General features: G+C 47.6%; 5 protein-coding genes across 5 annotated transcripts; 2 read left to right on the top strand and 3 right to left on the bottom strand.

Annotated features, from left to right (window-relative positions):
• Nucleotides 1-133: 133 nt before the first annotated feature.
• Nucleotides 134-1670, bottom strand: N7455_001322 (aldehyde dehydrogenase family protein; the record flags this gene model as incomplete). Its single annotated transcript, XM_040951224.2, has 3 exons — nucleotides 134-247; nucleotides 307-1191; nucleotides 1251-1670. The coding sequence occupies 3 exons, from the start codon at nucleotides 1668-1670 to the stop codon at nucleotides 134-136; spliced, it is 1419 nt and encodes a 472-aa protein (XP_040818274.2).
• Nucleotides 1671-1857: 187 nt separating this feature from the next.
• N7455_001321 (DUF323 domain protein) lies at nucleotides 1858-5145 on the bottom strand (the record flags this gene model as incomplete). Its single annotated transcript, XM_040951731.2, has 9 exons — nucleotides 1858-1924; nucleotides 1978-2059; nucleotides 2113-2339; nucleotides 2391-3288; nucleotides 3349-3564; nucleotides 3625-4304; nucleotides 4388-4688; nucleotides 4827-4842; nucleotides 5134-5145. 9 exons carry the CDS (start codon nucleotides 5143-5145, stop codon nucleotides 1858-1860), a joined length of 2499 nt encoding a protein of 832 aa, XP_040818003.2.
• Nucleotides 5146-5734: 589 nt separating this feature from the next.
• Nucleotides 5735-6538, top strand: N7455_001320 (uncharacterized protein; the record flags this gene model as incomplete). Its single annotated transcript, XM_040951521.2, has 1 exon — nucleotides 5735-6538. One exon carries the CDS (start codon nucleotides 5735-5737, stop codon nucleotides 6536-6538), a length of 804 nt encoding a protein of 267 aa, XP_040817997.2.
• Nucleotides 6539-7607: 1069 nt separating this feature from the next.
• N7455_001319 (uncharacterized protein) lies at nucleotides 7608-8969 on the top strand (the record flags this gene model as incomplete). The annotated part of the gene is made up of 1 exon (XM_040951150.2): nucleotides 7608-8969. One exon carries the CDS (start codon nucleotides 7608-7610, stop codon nucleotides 8967-8969), a length of 1362 nt encoding a protein of 453 aa, XP_040818139.2.
• A 717-nt stretch (nucleotides 8970-9686) lies between these two features.
• Nucleotides 9687-11612, bottom strand: N7455_001318 (inorganic phosphate transporter; the record flags this gene model as incomplete). The annotated part of the gene is made up of 3 exons (XM_040951262.2): nucleotides 9687-9979; nucleotides 10041-11471; nucleotides 11534-11612. 3 exons carry the CDS (start codon nucleotides 11610-11612, stop codon nucleotides 9687-9689), a joined length of 1803 nt encoding a protein of 600 aa, XP_040818338.2.
• Nucleotides 11613-13214: the final 1602 nt, after the last annotated feature.

Raw genomic sequence — 13214 nt, 5'->3', positions numbered from 1 at the left:
TGGCCGCGTAGCAGGAGAAAATAAATGTGCATTCGTCGACAAAGTAGCATATGTAGTCATTATTTCGTAGTAATTTATGCAATGAATCTTATTCTCCTGACGAAAAAAACGAACTTATCTCACATGCACATGTTTATTTGGGGTAATCCTTGATGTGGTGGCTTTTCAGTTTGACAAACTGCTCAAAACCGAATCGACTTAGGGTAACACCACGGCCAGAGTTCTTCCAGCCTGTCCAGGCGAGATCCTATAGAGTACTTCGGTTAGCGAACGGTTGCAATAGTAGATGGGAAGAGCCGAACTTACGGGGCTAGGGTAGTCAGATCGGTTGACGAAGACAGTGCCAGCCTCAACACGTTCAACCAGCTTCTCGGCCGCTGTAACATCCTTGCTCCAAACACTGGCGGTAAGACCGAAGTCGCTATCGTTCATCAAACGAACAGCCTCGTCGTCACCAGAGACTTTCATTACAGGAATAATAGGCCCAAATGTTTCATCCTTCATCACGGCCATATCATGATTAGTGCCGGTCAGCAGTGTAGGCTTGACATAATTTCCATGCGGAGGGAAGTTCTCAAAGGTCTCATTGGCAGGAGTCTCGTTCTTCGCACCCTTCTGCACGGCGTCCTCGATGTGTGCGAGAATGGCTTCCTTCGCACGCTCAGAGACGACAGGTCCAATTTGGGTCTTGGGGTCGGAAGGCTCGCCAACACGGTAGTTGCTCAGGACCTTCTTCACCTCAGCAATGAAACCATCGTAGACCTTCTCGTGGACATAGACACGCTCGATTGCGCAGCAGCTCTGCCCACTATTGAAGATAGCGCCATCCACAACTTCCTCAGCGGCCCAGGCGAGATCTACATCATCTCTTACGTAGGCCGGGTCCTTGCCACCAAGTTCTAGACCAACATTCACAATCCGATCGGAGGCTGCCTTTTGCACTGCCAGGCCACCAGCTTCGGAACCAGTGAAACAGATATGGTTCACCAGTGGGGACCGCACCAAGGTCTCGATAAATGTGAAAGATCCGGAGTGGAAGAATTGAAACACATTTCCGGGAAGACCAGCCGCGGCAAAAGCAGAGGCAAATTGTTCCACGATCGTTGGAGTCTGAGGGGAGGGCTTGAGAATAACAGCGTTTCCAGCGAGGATGGCGGGAATCAAGCTGTTGACAAGGGTGAGGTAGGGGTACTATATATTGATTTATCAGCATCTGCAGGTATACCAATATCTTCACGGATTGGACTCACGTTCCATGGGAAGATAATCAGCGCTACACCGACAGGCGAACGCTTGATATACCGTCTGAATCCCTTCTCTTCCTCTCCAGGCACAATTCCTTGCTCGCCTAGCACGGAGGCGCTGATACGGACCAAGTAACGACTACGCTTGATGGCGGTCGCAACTTCAACACCGGTATAGGCGATGGGCCGGCCCATCTGCTCAGTAATTTCACGTGCCAATTCATCCTGCTTTTTCTCCAAGATGTCAAGAGCACGTTCCACGATTTTCTGCCTTTGTTCCAAAGTTGTGGACTGTGAGAATGACCGGAAAGCCGCTTGGGCGGCCACCGGGATCTGTTTCAACTCCTCCGATGAAACACCGGTGCGGGTGACAACAGGCTCATTGGTGGCGGGGGAAATAGTCGAAATGGTTTCCAGCGACATCATGCAAAGTATTTATGATTCAACTAATACGAAGAGAAGACAAAGAATTGGAGATGATGTTGGGGAAGGGATGAGGGGCAGTCACGTTATGGCTGCCCGCAGTTTATCTCTTATCGTGAGAATGAGGTCATCGTCATGGAGCACTCCAGGGGTACATCTCCAGGGCACATTAGCATTGCTCAAGCTCTATCTATATATCTCTAACTAGACGTGCACCCGCCCATGTATAGCGGTAGTTACGCTGGTACCAATTGACACTAAAATGTGTTAGTTGGTCCAGTTTGCTGAATATTATAGGGTCTATACTCACAAAGTAGTCCGGCCAGCAATGCGAGGCAGAGTAGCCCAGGAGCCCCCGAGAACGATATTGTGTTTTCCATCAAAGAAGTCCGCTGTTGAGGTAAATGAGTTTAGGTTCAGTTTTGATGCTCATGGTATCACTCACATGTGTATCCAGGGTAGATGTCCATAGGTTTGAAGCCATCGTGCGGCATCAAGGGCGTGCTAGTCCATTCCCAAACACCTCCCATTTCACCCTGACCAGCTAACTGGTCCCCATTGGGCGTGACAGGGACAGGGTGCCAGTTATTGAAGCCAACATTGCAACCAGTGAGATCACGGAAAACAGTCTGATTAGTAGAGTGGGGCTTGCTGAACCCATTGACCCCATTCCTATTTTCCAAGTTAGGATCTGCTATATCATGACTATAATTATTTTCATACCTCTGGCCATTCGTGACTCTATCACTCTTGAGTTGGTCGGAGTGGTGATATATGCTCCTGGTCTCTTCAAACGTGGGGATCCTGCATTTCATGTGCTTTGCATAGCTCGCCAGTTCATCATAGGAAGCAACCAATGGCCAATCTTGTGCAACTTCAAGAGCCACAGGTCCAAACACGGTTCGAACCGTGACATCCTCGAGAGAAAATCCTGCAGGACTGGAGCTCGAACCGGCCTGGGCGCCTGAGGAACTGATGCCCTTGGAAACGAGATTGTCTTGGCCTGGGTTAAACACCCAAGACGCAGGATATGTTTGGATACCCTTATCCTGTATGTACTTTGCATATTCACCATTGGTAATGGGTCTCGCTTGAGCTTCGAAGGCATGCACGGTAACCTTTCTTTGGGGCTTCTCGTTGTCCCATCCAAAAGAGTTATTTGGCATAACCTCTTCATTGGAGTCATCCAATCCAATTTCGATGGTCTGCTGTGGAATTCTGAACCACTTGTTTGGCCTTTCGTCTCTCTTCGCTTGGCGGCTGATTTTCTCGAAATTCGGGCGATCAACACCTGTGGGAGGCAGAGTTTTATCACTCTGGAGCAGCATGTAGAGGAAAGTCTCGAGATGCATTGCTTCGTGCTCGTAGCCAAGCCAAAGAGCCTCTCCAAGAGTGCGGTCTTGTGAGGCATATCCCTCTTGTAGGATTGAGAGCGCACGGTTTCGTACTCTGTCTTGGTAGTCCAGAACCTCGTCCAGTGGCGGCCACTCATCGGGTATTTCGCTGTGACTGTGGCATTGCCGTGGGTCTTCGACGTCCGGATCAATTCCGCGCTCAAAAATTAGTTTATAATGACTAGGCTCAGTAAGTTCCTCCTGTAAAGCCCGTGCCAGGTGGATATCTGAGTTCCAGCATGATTAGCAGTAAACATGATAAGCGACGTTGAACATCGGAGACATACCGAAAAATGTCGGAATGTGGCCAAAATAAAAGATCAGCTCATTTCGGAGTTTGATCGGCTTGGAAAAAAGCTCCTTGTGAGGGACCATGGTTCTAGTCGCGAGATCCCATGCAGTCCACAGAGACTGAAAGTTGTCGATACTCGGGATCGGTTGGGCTGCATACTTCGAAGGGTCCATGGACACATCAAGCGCAGCGGGTGATAGCAGATGAAGGTCTGTTTAAATGCAAGTCAGCAAGTCTGCCGTGACGATTCGATGAAAAGATCAAGGCTCACGATAATCATCCGTCAAATTTCCAAATTCGACCTGGGAAATGAGGTTTGCATTGCGCCAGAGCTCATCCCGTTCGTTGCGACCGTACTTCCATGCCTCTTCAAAGATGAGCTTCTCTCCTTTGGGGATATTGATCCCATTGATGACCACGTCAACTCTCGGAACATAAAAGGCTTGATGCCGTCCCTCAGTGGCATCGTACTCGGTCAAGATATCCCATTCGTCAGCCTTGAAGGCTTCAAAGCCAAGAACCCTATTGGCATGCAGAAGGCCATTCTCATAGAACTGGCGAGTAATGCCTTTAGTATCGTTATAGGCCTTAAACACCTTCTCTGGATTCTTGCATGCATCCAATCCGATAAGCATGAAATCGGACGGGCCCAATAGCTTAGAAAAACCCCCAAGAAATTCCGCAGCACCCGGAGGACTAAAATTGCCCATGGATGATCCCATTGACAAGACCACGGTCGGTCGCTTCCGATTTTCTGGACTTTTCAGCCAGCCGACAGCATCATCGTACGTGCCGTGGAGTCCATGGAATCCTACATGGACGAAGCTTTCGGGCGAGATTTCAGAGAATGTTCGCTGCAACTCTACCAATGAAAGATCCAAAGCATAGTAATCCACTTTCTTTTCAGTCCGTTCACATTCGCGAAGTAGAATCTCGATCTTGCGCAGGTTTCTAAAAAAGAAAAATTGTCAGAATTTAGGACAAAATCATCCTAGCGCGCGATGCGGCAGATGCAGGGTGTACGGGTAACAGACCCACTGCCGAGCTCTACCACTTGTGCATTTTCTGGAATGCGTGCGACTATCCTCTTCGCATGTTTTGTCAAGATCTCGATCTCCGTATTGGTAAGATAGTATTCATCCAAGTAAGTGATCTCCTCGAAGAGCTTCAATCCTTTGGTGTCGTAGAGTAGAAGGGTTGGGAACGTGCGCTGTCTGCCTGCTGGTGGGTCCAGATTCTTGTAGATATCATCCACCAGGGAGAATTCCATATCATCCTGGTGAATATTCACGATTTCAACCGTGTCGACGTTTCTAAGTAAGGTAGGAGACATGACTGTGAATACATCAATGTCAGTTCAGAAGTGAAAGCAGTTTTTTTTTTTTTAAAAAAAAAAAAAAAAGAAGAGGGTTAATCTCGGGCATTTGTCGAGTGAAACCAATCTTGGAAGTGGAAGAGGTCAAGTCAGCGTACCTGCTAAACTAAATCTCTATGACAAATTATTACGGGTGAGGTCCACGGGTTGGAGGATATATGACGACTTGGTCTATAAGAAAGCAGGGAAATAAATGGAAAAAAAAATTTAAACTACATAGAGGCCACGGGGATTCTACGCCGATTTTATAAATGTGAGGTTCCAGCCTCTAACCCGGTTTTGTAAACATGTTTGCAACAACACCCCGCAAGTCTAGATTTATGGGCTGACTCTGTAAGTGGATTACTCTGGGAAGATCTGTAGTATCAGATTGGACAGAGCAGACTAGACAAACAATTGACTCACCCTAATGCGCATTTTACATGGGAGTCGGAGTAAGACTACACTGTTCTACTGCACACCATGCAGCTGTATTACTTTGGGTATCTCTACCGACCGCAGTTCCCAATCAGTGGTGGATGTACCCAGATATACCTAAATTAATTTAGCGGCGTTCCCGTGGTCTTACTCTTCCACTTTGTATGGTTGCATCTTGCTGCTCAAGGTGCTGGAGGCACGGAGTAGATGTGGGGCTAGAGGGACAGGTGATGTCATAGGTAGCAGTTTGCTGCATTTGTAGACTTTGTTCTGTTTGTGTTTGCTGTGTTTGTATGTTTGCAGATTTTGCTTGATTTGCATGTTGTTAAGGAGCCCCACTTTTCCAAGGGAGTTATGTTACCAGTCTGTTTAGTACAGAAGGTTTCAAATAATGTTTCATTTTTTGACTCAATTAGTACAATGAAATTGTGTTCAAAGAAACAATGATCTCTTTCATCAGTATGGGGGAATCCTCCTTCAGAAGCCACCCCGGCAACTGCTCGACGGACGAGTATATAAGCCCCGAAAGAAGAATCTCAAACGAACTATTCATCAGCCTTAGAACATCACAAGATATTCCCATTCCAAAATGACCAACATTTTTCGACGTCTGCGCAGGGCTATCAAGTCCCGACGGTCAACCTCTGAGGACGCATACACCAAACTTGCCGAGCTAGAACAAGAACTATCTCGAGCCATCAATGCAGTGTACGACCTTCAGATGCGGCTCGCAGAGCACGATTTTATGCTCGCGCACACCACCTCAAGTAACCCCACTCTCGCTATTCCCCCTTTTCAATCTGATTCCCACTTCCTATCTGACAATTCTAGAACAATTTCACCAACAGAAATAACGACAGCCTCTATCAATGATATCTGGCTCTGTGCATACAGTGGCTCATTACTGGTAGACGCAGAAGAGCAATGGCAACGTGATGAGCCAGAGCTTGCAATGGAGCTTGCCTGGCAGGTCATTAACCAAAACCCCTTTCTATGCGAACTTGATGAGATGCGATGTCGACTTTTTATCGCTGCCGTTCAACATTATCTTTGCCAATATGAAGATTCCATGACGAGCCTAGAGACGGTTATGCAAATTAACACGTGCTATACCGTCTTAAACAACCCAGAATCTAGCATAATCGACGGCATTACTCATTTTATCAAAGGAATGAACCTCATGAAACTTAAAAGGTTCCCAGAGGCTTATACATCACTCACTCGAGCACTGCATATACCAGGCTACAGCGAAAAGGCCCGTGAGGTCCAAAAGCAGGCTGTTATTGGGTTTACTTGCATAGAGGCCGCTGAGTTTGATCACTCTCCGGCAGCGTCCACCCACGCATTATTAGACTGGGAAGATAGTGAGCTTGAGAATACAAACAATTTCTAAAGGACTATTTATTGATTTGATGTTGCTACCTCGGTATTTCTCCGGTTCGTTCATTGATACATGACTCTCACGATAAGCAAGCCAGCTCGTGCCCAGTTTGATGGCAGCGACACAGTAGTCCGGGAAATAAGGTCCCAGAAATAAATTGAGAATTAGGTTTGAAAGGGGGAATAGCAAGAGTTGGGTTGCTTGAGGTGGTATGTGAGGAGGGCATGATGCTCAGGGCAGTTTGATACAGTACTTGGGCGCTTTGTGCTGTCACTCATTCTTCGATTTTAGTATTTCGGTCCTCCAAGCTTCGTGATTTGTTCTCCCTGAATGATGGCAAAAATATTTGAACATTTATTAGGGGGATATCTTGTAGTGATGTCCTCAAGCTGATGGATAGCCCTTGAGAAAAAATAACCCAATAAACTAAATATACAGTTTGAATTTCAATTTCGAGTAAACTGTAACAGAAGAACTTTTGTTTGGATTATCTCCGAGCATAATCGGCATATCTACCACAGTTGTATCCACCCAAAGCACAACGTATGTGTATTTTGACAGAGCCAAAACACCTCTGGGGCTAGGTGGAGAATACATAGTTACTTAGCACCACATATACAGTCATCAAACTCATTTTACTGATTTCTTGCTCAACTTGTATAGAGCAAGCCAAAAGATACACAAAGCGAACAGGGTAGTACATATGTAAAAGGCGCCGTTTCAGTTTCAGCGAGGCTAACAATGCGATTAGGAGAAACAAAGGAAAGAACGATCCAAGTCTCGATATCCCTTTTCAGACAAATGTCTTTGTCTCGAATTGTCTTTCAAACTCTTTACTCTTTTCAACGCGTTTGTTGTCTTTCTTGTTGACGGGTCTGTGAAGTACATAAGGGTCACTTTTTCTCGCTTGGTTGCTGTCTTCCTCCACCAACGCTCAAAATACCAATACTCTTTTCCATCTGTTTTATCTGACAGAAATTCTTGAATTATTGCAAGACTACCAGCAATCCCATCGCATCTATTTCACAGATTTGCCAAGATCAACCCCCAAGACCCTGCTAGGGAAAACAATATTTCGATCATGCCCGACAACGTGCCCCACGCGAGAAATGATAGGAGCTCCTGGCAGACCACACCTCTCTCTTCTCAAGAAGAGCAAGCGATCTTACTGGAAGCCCGTGCTTTGCGAGAAGAGAAGCTCAAGGCTCTGGCAGATATCATCAACCGCATGTCCGTCGAAGTGACTAACAGAGATATGATTCATATGTACTATCGCGTCGAGGTTGGCTCTTATCTCTTACCAGCTTCGACCTTCATCGCCAACGAAAATCCCTCCGGAGCTGAAGTCATGATCACGCTCGCCAGGGAATCTGCAAATAAATCCAAAAATCCGCTCCTCGTTGCCAAGTGTGAGTTCTGGATGGGTCGAGTTGAGTTTCTGCGCGGAAACATGCGCAAAGCTCATGAGCACTTCGTGAAAGCGAACCCTTGCGCGATGGATCCGAAGGAGGGTGTTGAATGCCAGGACCTGAGCTTTTATTTGGATGTTACCAGGCATGGAATTAGCGAGCATACCCGGGCTGCAAGACTACGTGCTCATGAGGATGCCATCGCGGCGCACGCGAAATTCGACAGGACTGCGAACAACTCTGTCTCGACCGAAGACAAACGCAAGCGACCATTGAGGACTTGGAAGGGGGCTCTCGTCAAACTACAACTACCTTTGATCAAGCAACGTCCACTTACTAAAATCAGAAAGCCCCGGTGTGGGGTGCCGATTCTACGAAAGGTGGACGAGAAGCATCTGCAGCAAGGGATAGATACCGAGACAAGCTCTAAAAATGAGGTTCTTGGAAAGGTCCTTGCAGAAGAACTTGGGTACGAGACTTGGAGCGATTCTGGAGATGACACCGATACCGAGACTGAGGATGAATCTGATGACGACCCCAGCGGGGGCCCTGCAGACGGTACAGGTGACACCACAGATGAGAACACAACAAACTCTCCAGGTGCCCCTGATGAAACCCAACCACCAGAGCCCTCCACTGATACGACCACAGCTCCGGCCAACTTTCCGACTGATCAATCCGCGTACGAAATGCCCAAGCCAGGATCGGCCCGGGCCTGGTTCAGACAAGAATGTTTTCAGATGGGCCTCACATCGGTAGTCAACGCAAAACCCTACGAGCGTCCGAATGAACCATTTTTATTTGGAGTCCCCCACGAACATACAAAGCAAACCGAGTTCCGGCTCGGTTTTTTCAAGGTTGGCCTGGCAAAACGGTGCCGCCCAATGACCATTTTTCCGAAGCAAGATGGTGAAATTACAATTTCTCCAGAGGAATGGAAATCCATCGAACAGTATGCTAGTCAAAAGATTGTGACTTATGATTACTTGAAAAGGGAGAGATATGAATTGGTCAAGGTTGCTGAGGAGATGTAAGTTTTGGATTGATTCAAAATTGCAGACCACGGACCAAAATATGTTGCCGGGAACATATGTATGAAGTATTTTGTTCTAATCTTTTCTTTCTCCTTTCTCCTTTCTCCTTTCTTCTTTCTTCTTTCTTCTTTCGATCCTAGATCTGATAATATGGCATTGACTAAAGTAGCTAAACTTGATACAGTAATAATCAATTTGGACAATTCAATTCATTTCTACTCTAGAGAGTGTTACTGTTCCAAAACGTATGGACATAAAAATGAAATTCAGTCATAATGTCAATATTGGCGGTGTCTTCCATCAATTGGCCCAAGTGGTCGAGCAGTTTCCTGGTCTAGCGGTTATGATTTTCCGTTAACAAATGCGACTAGCATATGTTCCGGAAAGGTTCTGGGTTCGATTCCCAGGGAAACTATTTTTTTTTTTGATTTTGTATTTTTGCCCCTAACTAAATTTATTTTGATTACAAGCACTTGATTTTCATTTGTTTTTAATCTTAATAATAGTGAAGCATTGGAGGTTGTTAATTAATTGGCCTCAATTGAATGTCTTCTATTTCCAATGTAGTATGACAATGCCAGCACTGACTCTTAAAAACTTTTTTGTCTGAATGATTTTGATTGACTGTCCAAACTCTAAGTGGTATTTCAAAAAAGGAATTATATAAATATGTGCGCTGTCAAAAATGTTCAAGATGAAACCAAAAATGTCAAATCTCTAGACGGTGAGGAAATGGGGGGCGTTCAGGATCAAACCCATCAGACATCCACCAATGGTACCAGCGATGGGAATGGTCATGATCCAAGCAGCCAACAAAAGACCGACACGCTGCCAGTTGACAGCTTTATAAGTTCCGTTGCACAGTCCAACACCGACGGTAGCGCCAGTGATGCACATGGAGGTGGAAACGGGCAGGGAGTACTGCGAGAAAACCAGAACTGTGAGGGCGGCACCCATCTCCATGGAGGAACCGCGGGATGGGGAGTGGTAGGTGATCTTGTTACCCATGACTAAGTGTATAGTTAGTAAAAATGAAAATTGGAAAAAAGGAAAGAGGAATGGAATGCGTACCCTTCATGATGTTGTATCCGTAAGTGCAAAGACCGATGGAAATGCAAATGGCCAGGACAGCAAGCTGCCAGATGGGCACGGGGGATTTGGATGCAGCGGGGGTACCGGTGGACCAGGCAGAGTAGATGGCAGCCCAGGGGCCGACGGAGTTACCGATATCGTTGGCACCGTGAGCGAAGGAAGCAGTGCAGGCAGTGATAACCTGAATGAAAGAGTATGTGTGCTCGACCTCGTTGGGGTACTTCTCGGCGTTGGCATAGACACGCTTCATGCGCTCACCCTCGGGAGTACCCTCGTTACCACTCTGGGCAGTGTGGATATCGTAGTGGAAACCGTAAAGAAGACCGACAGTGATGATGGCCGGGATGCGCTTGGCCATGCGCTTCATGTTGCGGAATTCGTAGATCTCACCGGGGCCCATAGGGTTGTCACGGAGAAGGCGCATAGCCCAACCAATAGGTCCACGGCTTTGAAGGAGCTTGGCGTTGTGACGGTCGTCGGACTGGGCCATGACTTCACTGTAGCTGAGCTGATTGGCCTCGAGCCTTTCGAAGGATTGCCCCTCTGTAGAGCCTGGGATGGAGGCAACGCCGGCTTTGGGCTCCTTCTCATCGATAGGCAGCTGAGGCTCAGGGTACTCGGGTTCATGTTGAACCACAGCGTAGTCGGGGACCTTGGCAACCTCGGAATCGGTAGGAACAGGACGAGTGAAGAGAAGAGGGCCTTGGATGACCATCCACCATTTCACACTGGAGTCCTTCTTGATGACGCGGGCGTGGAGGAAAGGAACGAAGAAGATAGCAGACAAAAGGCAGACACCGCCACCAGTGCCCATAGTGACAGCAGCAACGTACCAACCGGGCTTCTTGTTCAGACCCAGGTTGGGAGAACCCTTGTACACAATGGAGAGCGTGCAAATGGTGGAAGCAACCAAGAAGAAGAAAGGAGCACTCCAGACGGCCCAGGAGATAGGGTTTCTCCGCACATGAACGACGTGCTTGATCAGCAGGAAGATAATAGCACCAAAGCAACCGGAAATGACAGGAGCCATGCCGAGACCAGCGAAGATGGCACCAAGACCCTTGCCGTCGTTCCAGCCCCACTGAACCTGGGAAGCACCAACAGTTGCAACACCGACACCAGCGACAGCAGAGATGAGAGAGTAGGTGGAGGAGACGTGGGCGGAGTTTTTGGTGCACCACATCACCCATGAGGATGCAGCGGCAAGAGCACATGTGAAGGCGAGCATTTGAACGCCGGCATTGCCTTGGAAGGCTGAGTTGGGGATGATGCCGTTCTTGATGGTATCAGCTGTGCGAGCACCGACAGCGACGGCTCCGACGAACTCAAAAATGGTACCGAGGACCATAGCCTGGCGGTAGGAGATGGAGCGGGAGGAGACACTGGTAGCCCAAGAGTTGGCAACATCGTCTATGAACATCCACCGGTTAGTTGAGGTCAACAAGTAGAAGATAGGCTCTGTGGCTACTCACTTGCACCGTTGTTGAATGCATCAAGCATAGCAAACAACGTGCCGATGGCAAAGATGTAATCGTACTGGTGGAGATACATCTTGATGGCTTGTATCAAGTCTAGTGACACAGTGATACCAAGTCAAGTGAAAGCTTAGTTCTGAACTTTCGGTTGCACGGATGAGGAAGAGAAACAAAGACCAAGGCGAGAAGAGTGCCTTTTATGTATGCATGGAAGATTCTAAAGGTTGATACGGGCCCCTCTGCTCCTCTATGCACGACAAGCCCTGGTGGTAGGCGTTCTACGCCCCGGAGGACTTCCCGTTTAGGAAATTCTGACCACACGTGCTGGTCCTACTCGCAATGGGAGCCCATGAATCATCGTTCGTGGACTTGGCAAAAAGTAAATGTAACAAGGCCTGGCCAAGAGGGAAAATAGCACGTTTCCGCAAGCTTGTGGTCTCAAGCAAATTGGACAAGACCTTGGCAACGACCTGGGCGGAACCTTTTTACATTGAGATATACTATGGAATGCGTCCAGATTAGGTATAGATCCAGTGGAATTCAGTGGGAAGGACATCTGATTGGCTACAGTGACACAGCCATTGGATGGTTGCGGCTCTTGGCGGGGGTGGGGGCGCATGGCCCACCTCTACCTATGAGAGCGCAGTAAATCTACACGTGGGTGTATAAGAGGCCCATCCCCGGAATGTCTCTGGAGGTCTCTCGCATGGCTCGTTTCTATTCTAGAAACCATCTCTTGACTTTCTCTAACCTTTGCCAGGTTTCACTCTTGCCAAGACGGTGGATCGGGCACTCCGAGGCGAGCGCACGTGCCCTCAATGTAGGAGGAATTTGTTCTTTTCCCAAGGTTGACAGCCAGCAATTGGTGGGGACGAAAAGGATAAAAAAAAAGAGATTAGAGAAGTATCTCTCAGTTTGGTTCGTCAGTTCCAAGGTTTTTGCTCAAGACAGCCAAAGTCATGGCTGAGTAATAGAACAATTTGCCCACGTGCAATGTACATGGATAGTACTACATAGCACGCATTTGGTACAACGGAAAGTTGCAATGGTATTAATAATATAAGATAACTGATGCGGGAATTTCTCGCATGCTTTCGCCCCACTCGTTAGAGGCGTTCACACCTGTTCAATACTAAGATCTTGGCAATTTAGCCAGGGGCTCGCATGACCGCTAAGCTCGCCAAAAGCACGAATCAATCCCATTGATCTATCCCCGAGGAGCCTTCTGAGGTAAACGGTATCTCATTTCTGTCTAGTCAGAACTTGTTCTTTTGGAAGTTACTTCCCGAAGCTCGTATGATGTGGTAGTGTGCATCAACCTGGTTCTCTAAATGGATCCATCAGACAGCTGGCCGACCTCAGCAATACTTTTGCCACGGTGGATTCTGGGAATCTCCCCGAGAGGAACAGGACAGGGCGTTCAGATGGCATTCCCAAGCGACCCAAACAAAATCTTTTGGCCTACCTCAATAGAAGAAGCGGGCAAACCGAACAGTCACTCACTGGCTAGATCATGATAGAACGGTGGAAAGAATGTCAAGACTTCGCTTGTCATGAATTCCAGCACATGAAAGCATTGCTTTTTGGATTGACCATTAACTCAGTAGACACCGAGCAAAGATACTTCACCACACTCTCGTCTACCGGTACGGGGGTCTCCCAACACCGACACGAATCG

The sequence above is a fragment of the Penicillium solitum genome, assembly GCF_028829755.1.
Source record: "Penicillium solitum strain IBT 25940 chromosome Unknown utg000001l_segment0_segment0, whole genome shotgun sequence".
Taxonomy (NCBI): Eukaryota; Fungi; Ascomycota; class Eurotiomycetes; order Eurotiales; family Aspergillaceae; genus Penicillium; species Penicillium solitum.
The sequence above is the reverse complement of the archived record's forward strand: the minus strand, read 5'-3'. Positions and strand labels throughout refer to the sequence as shown.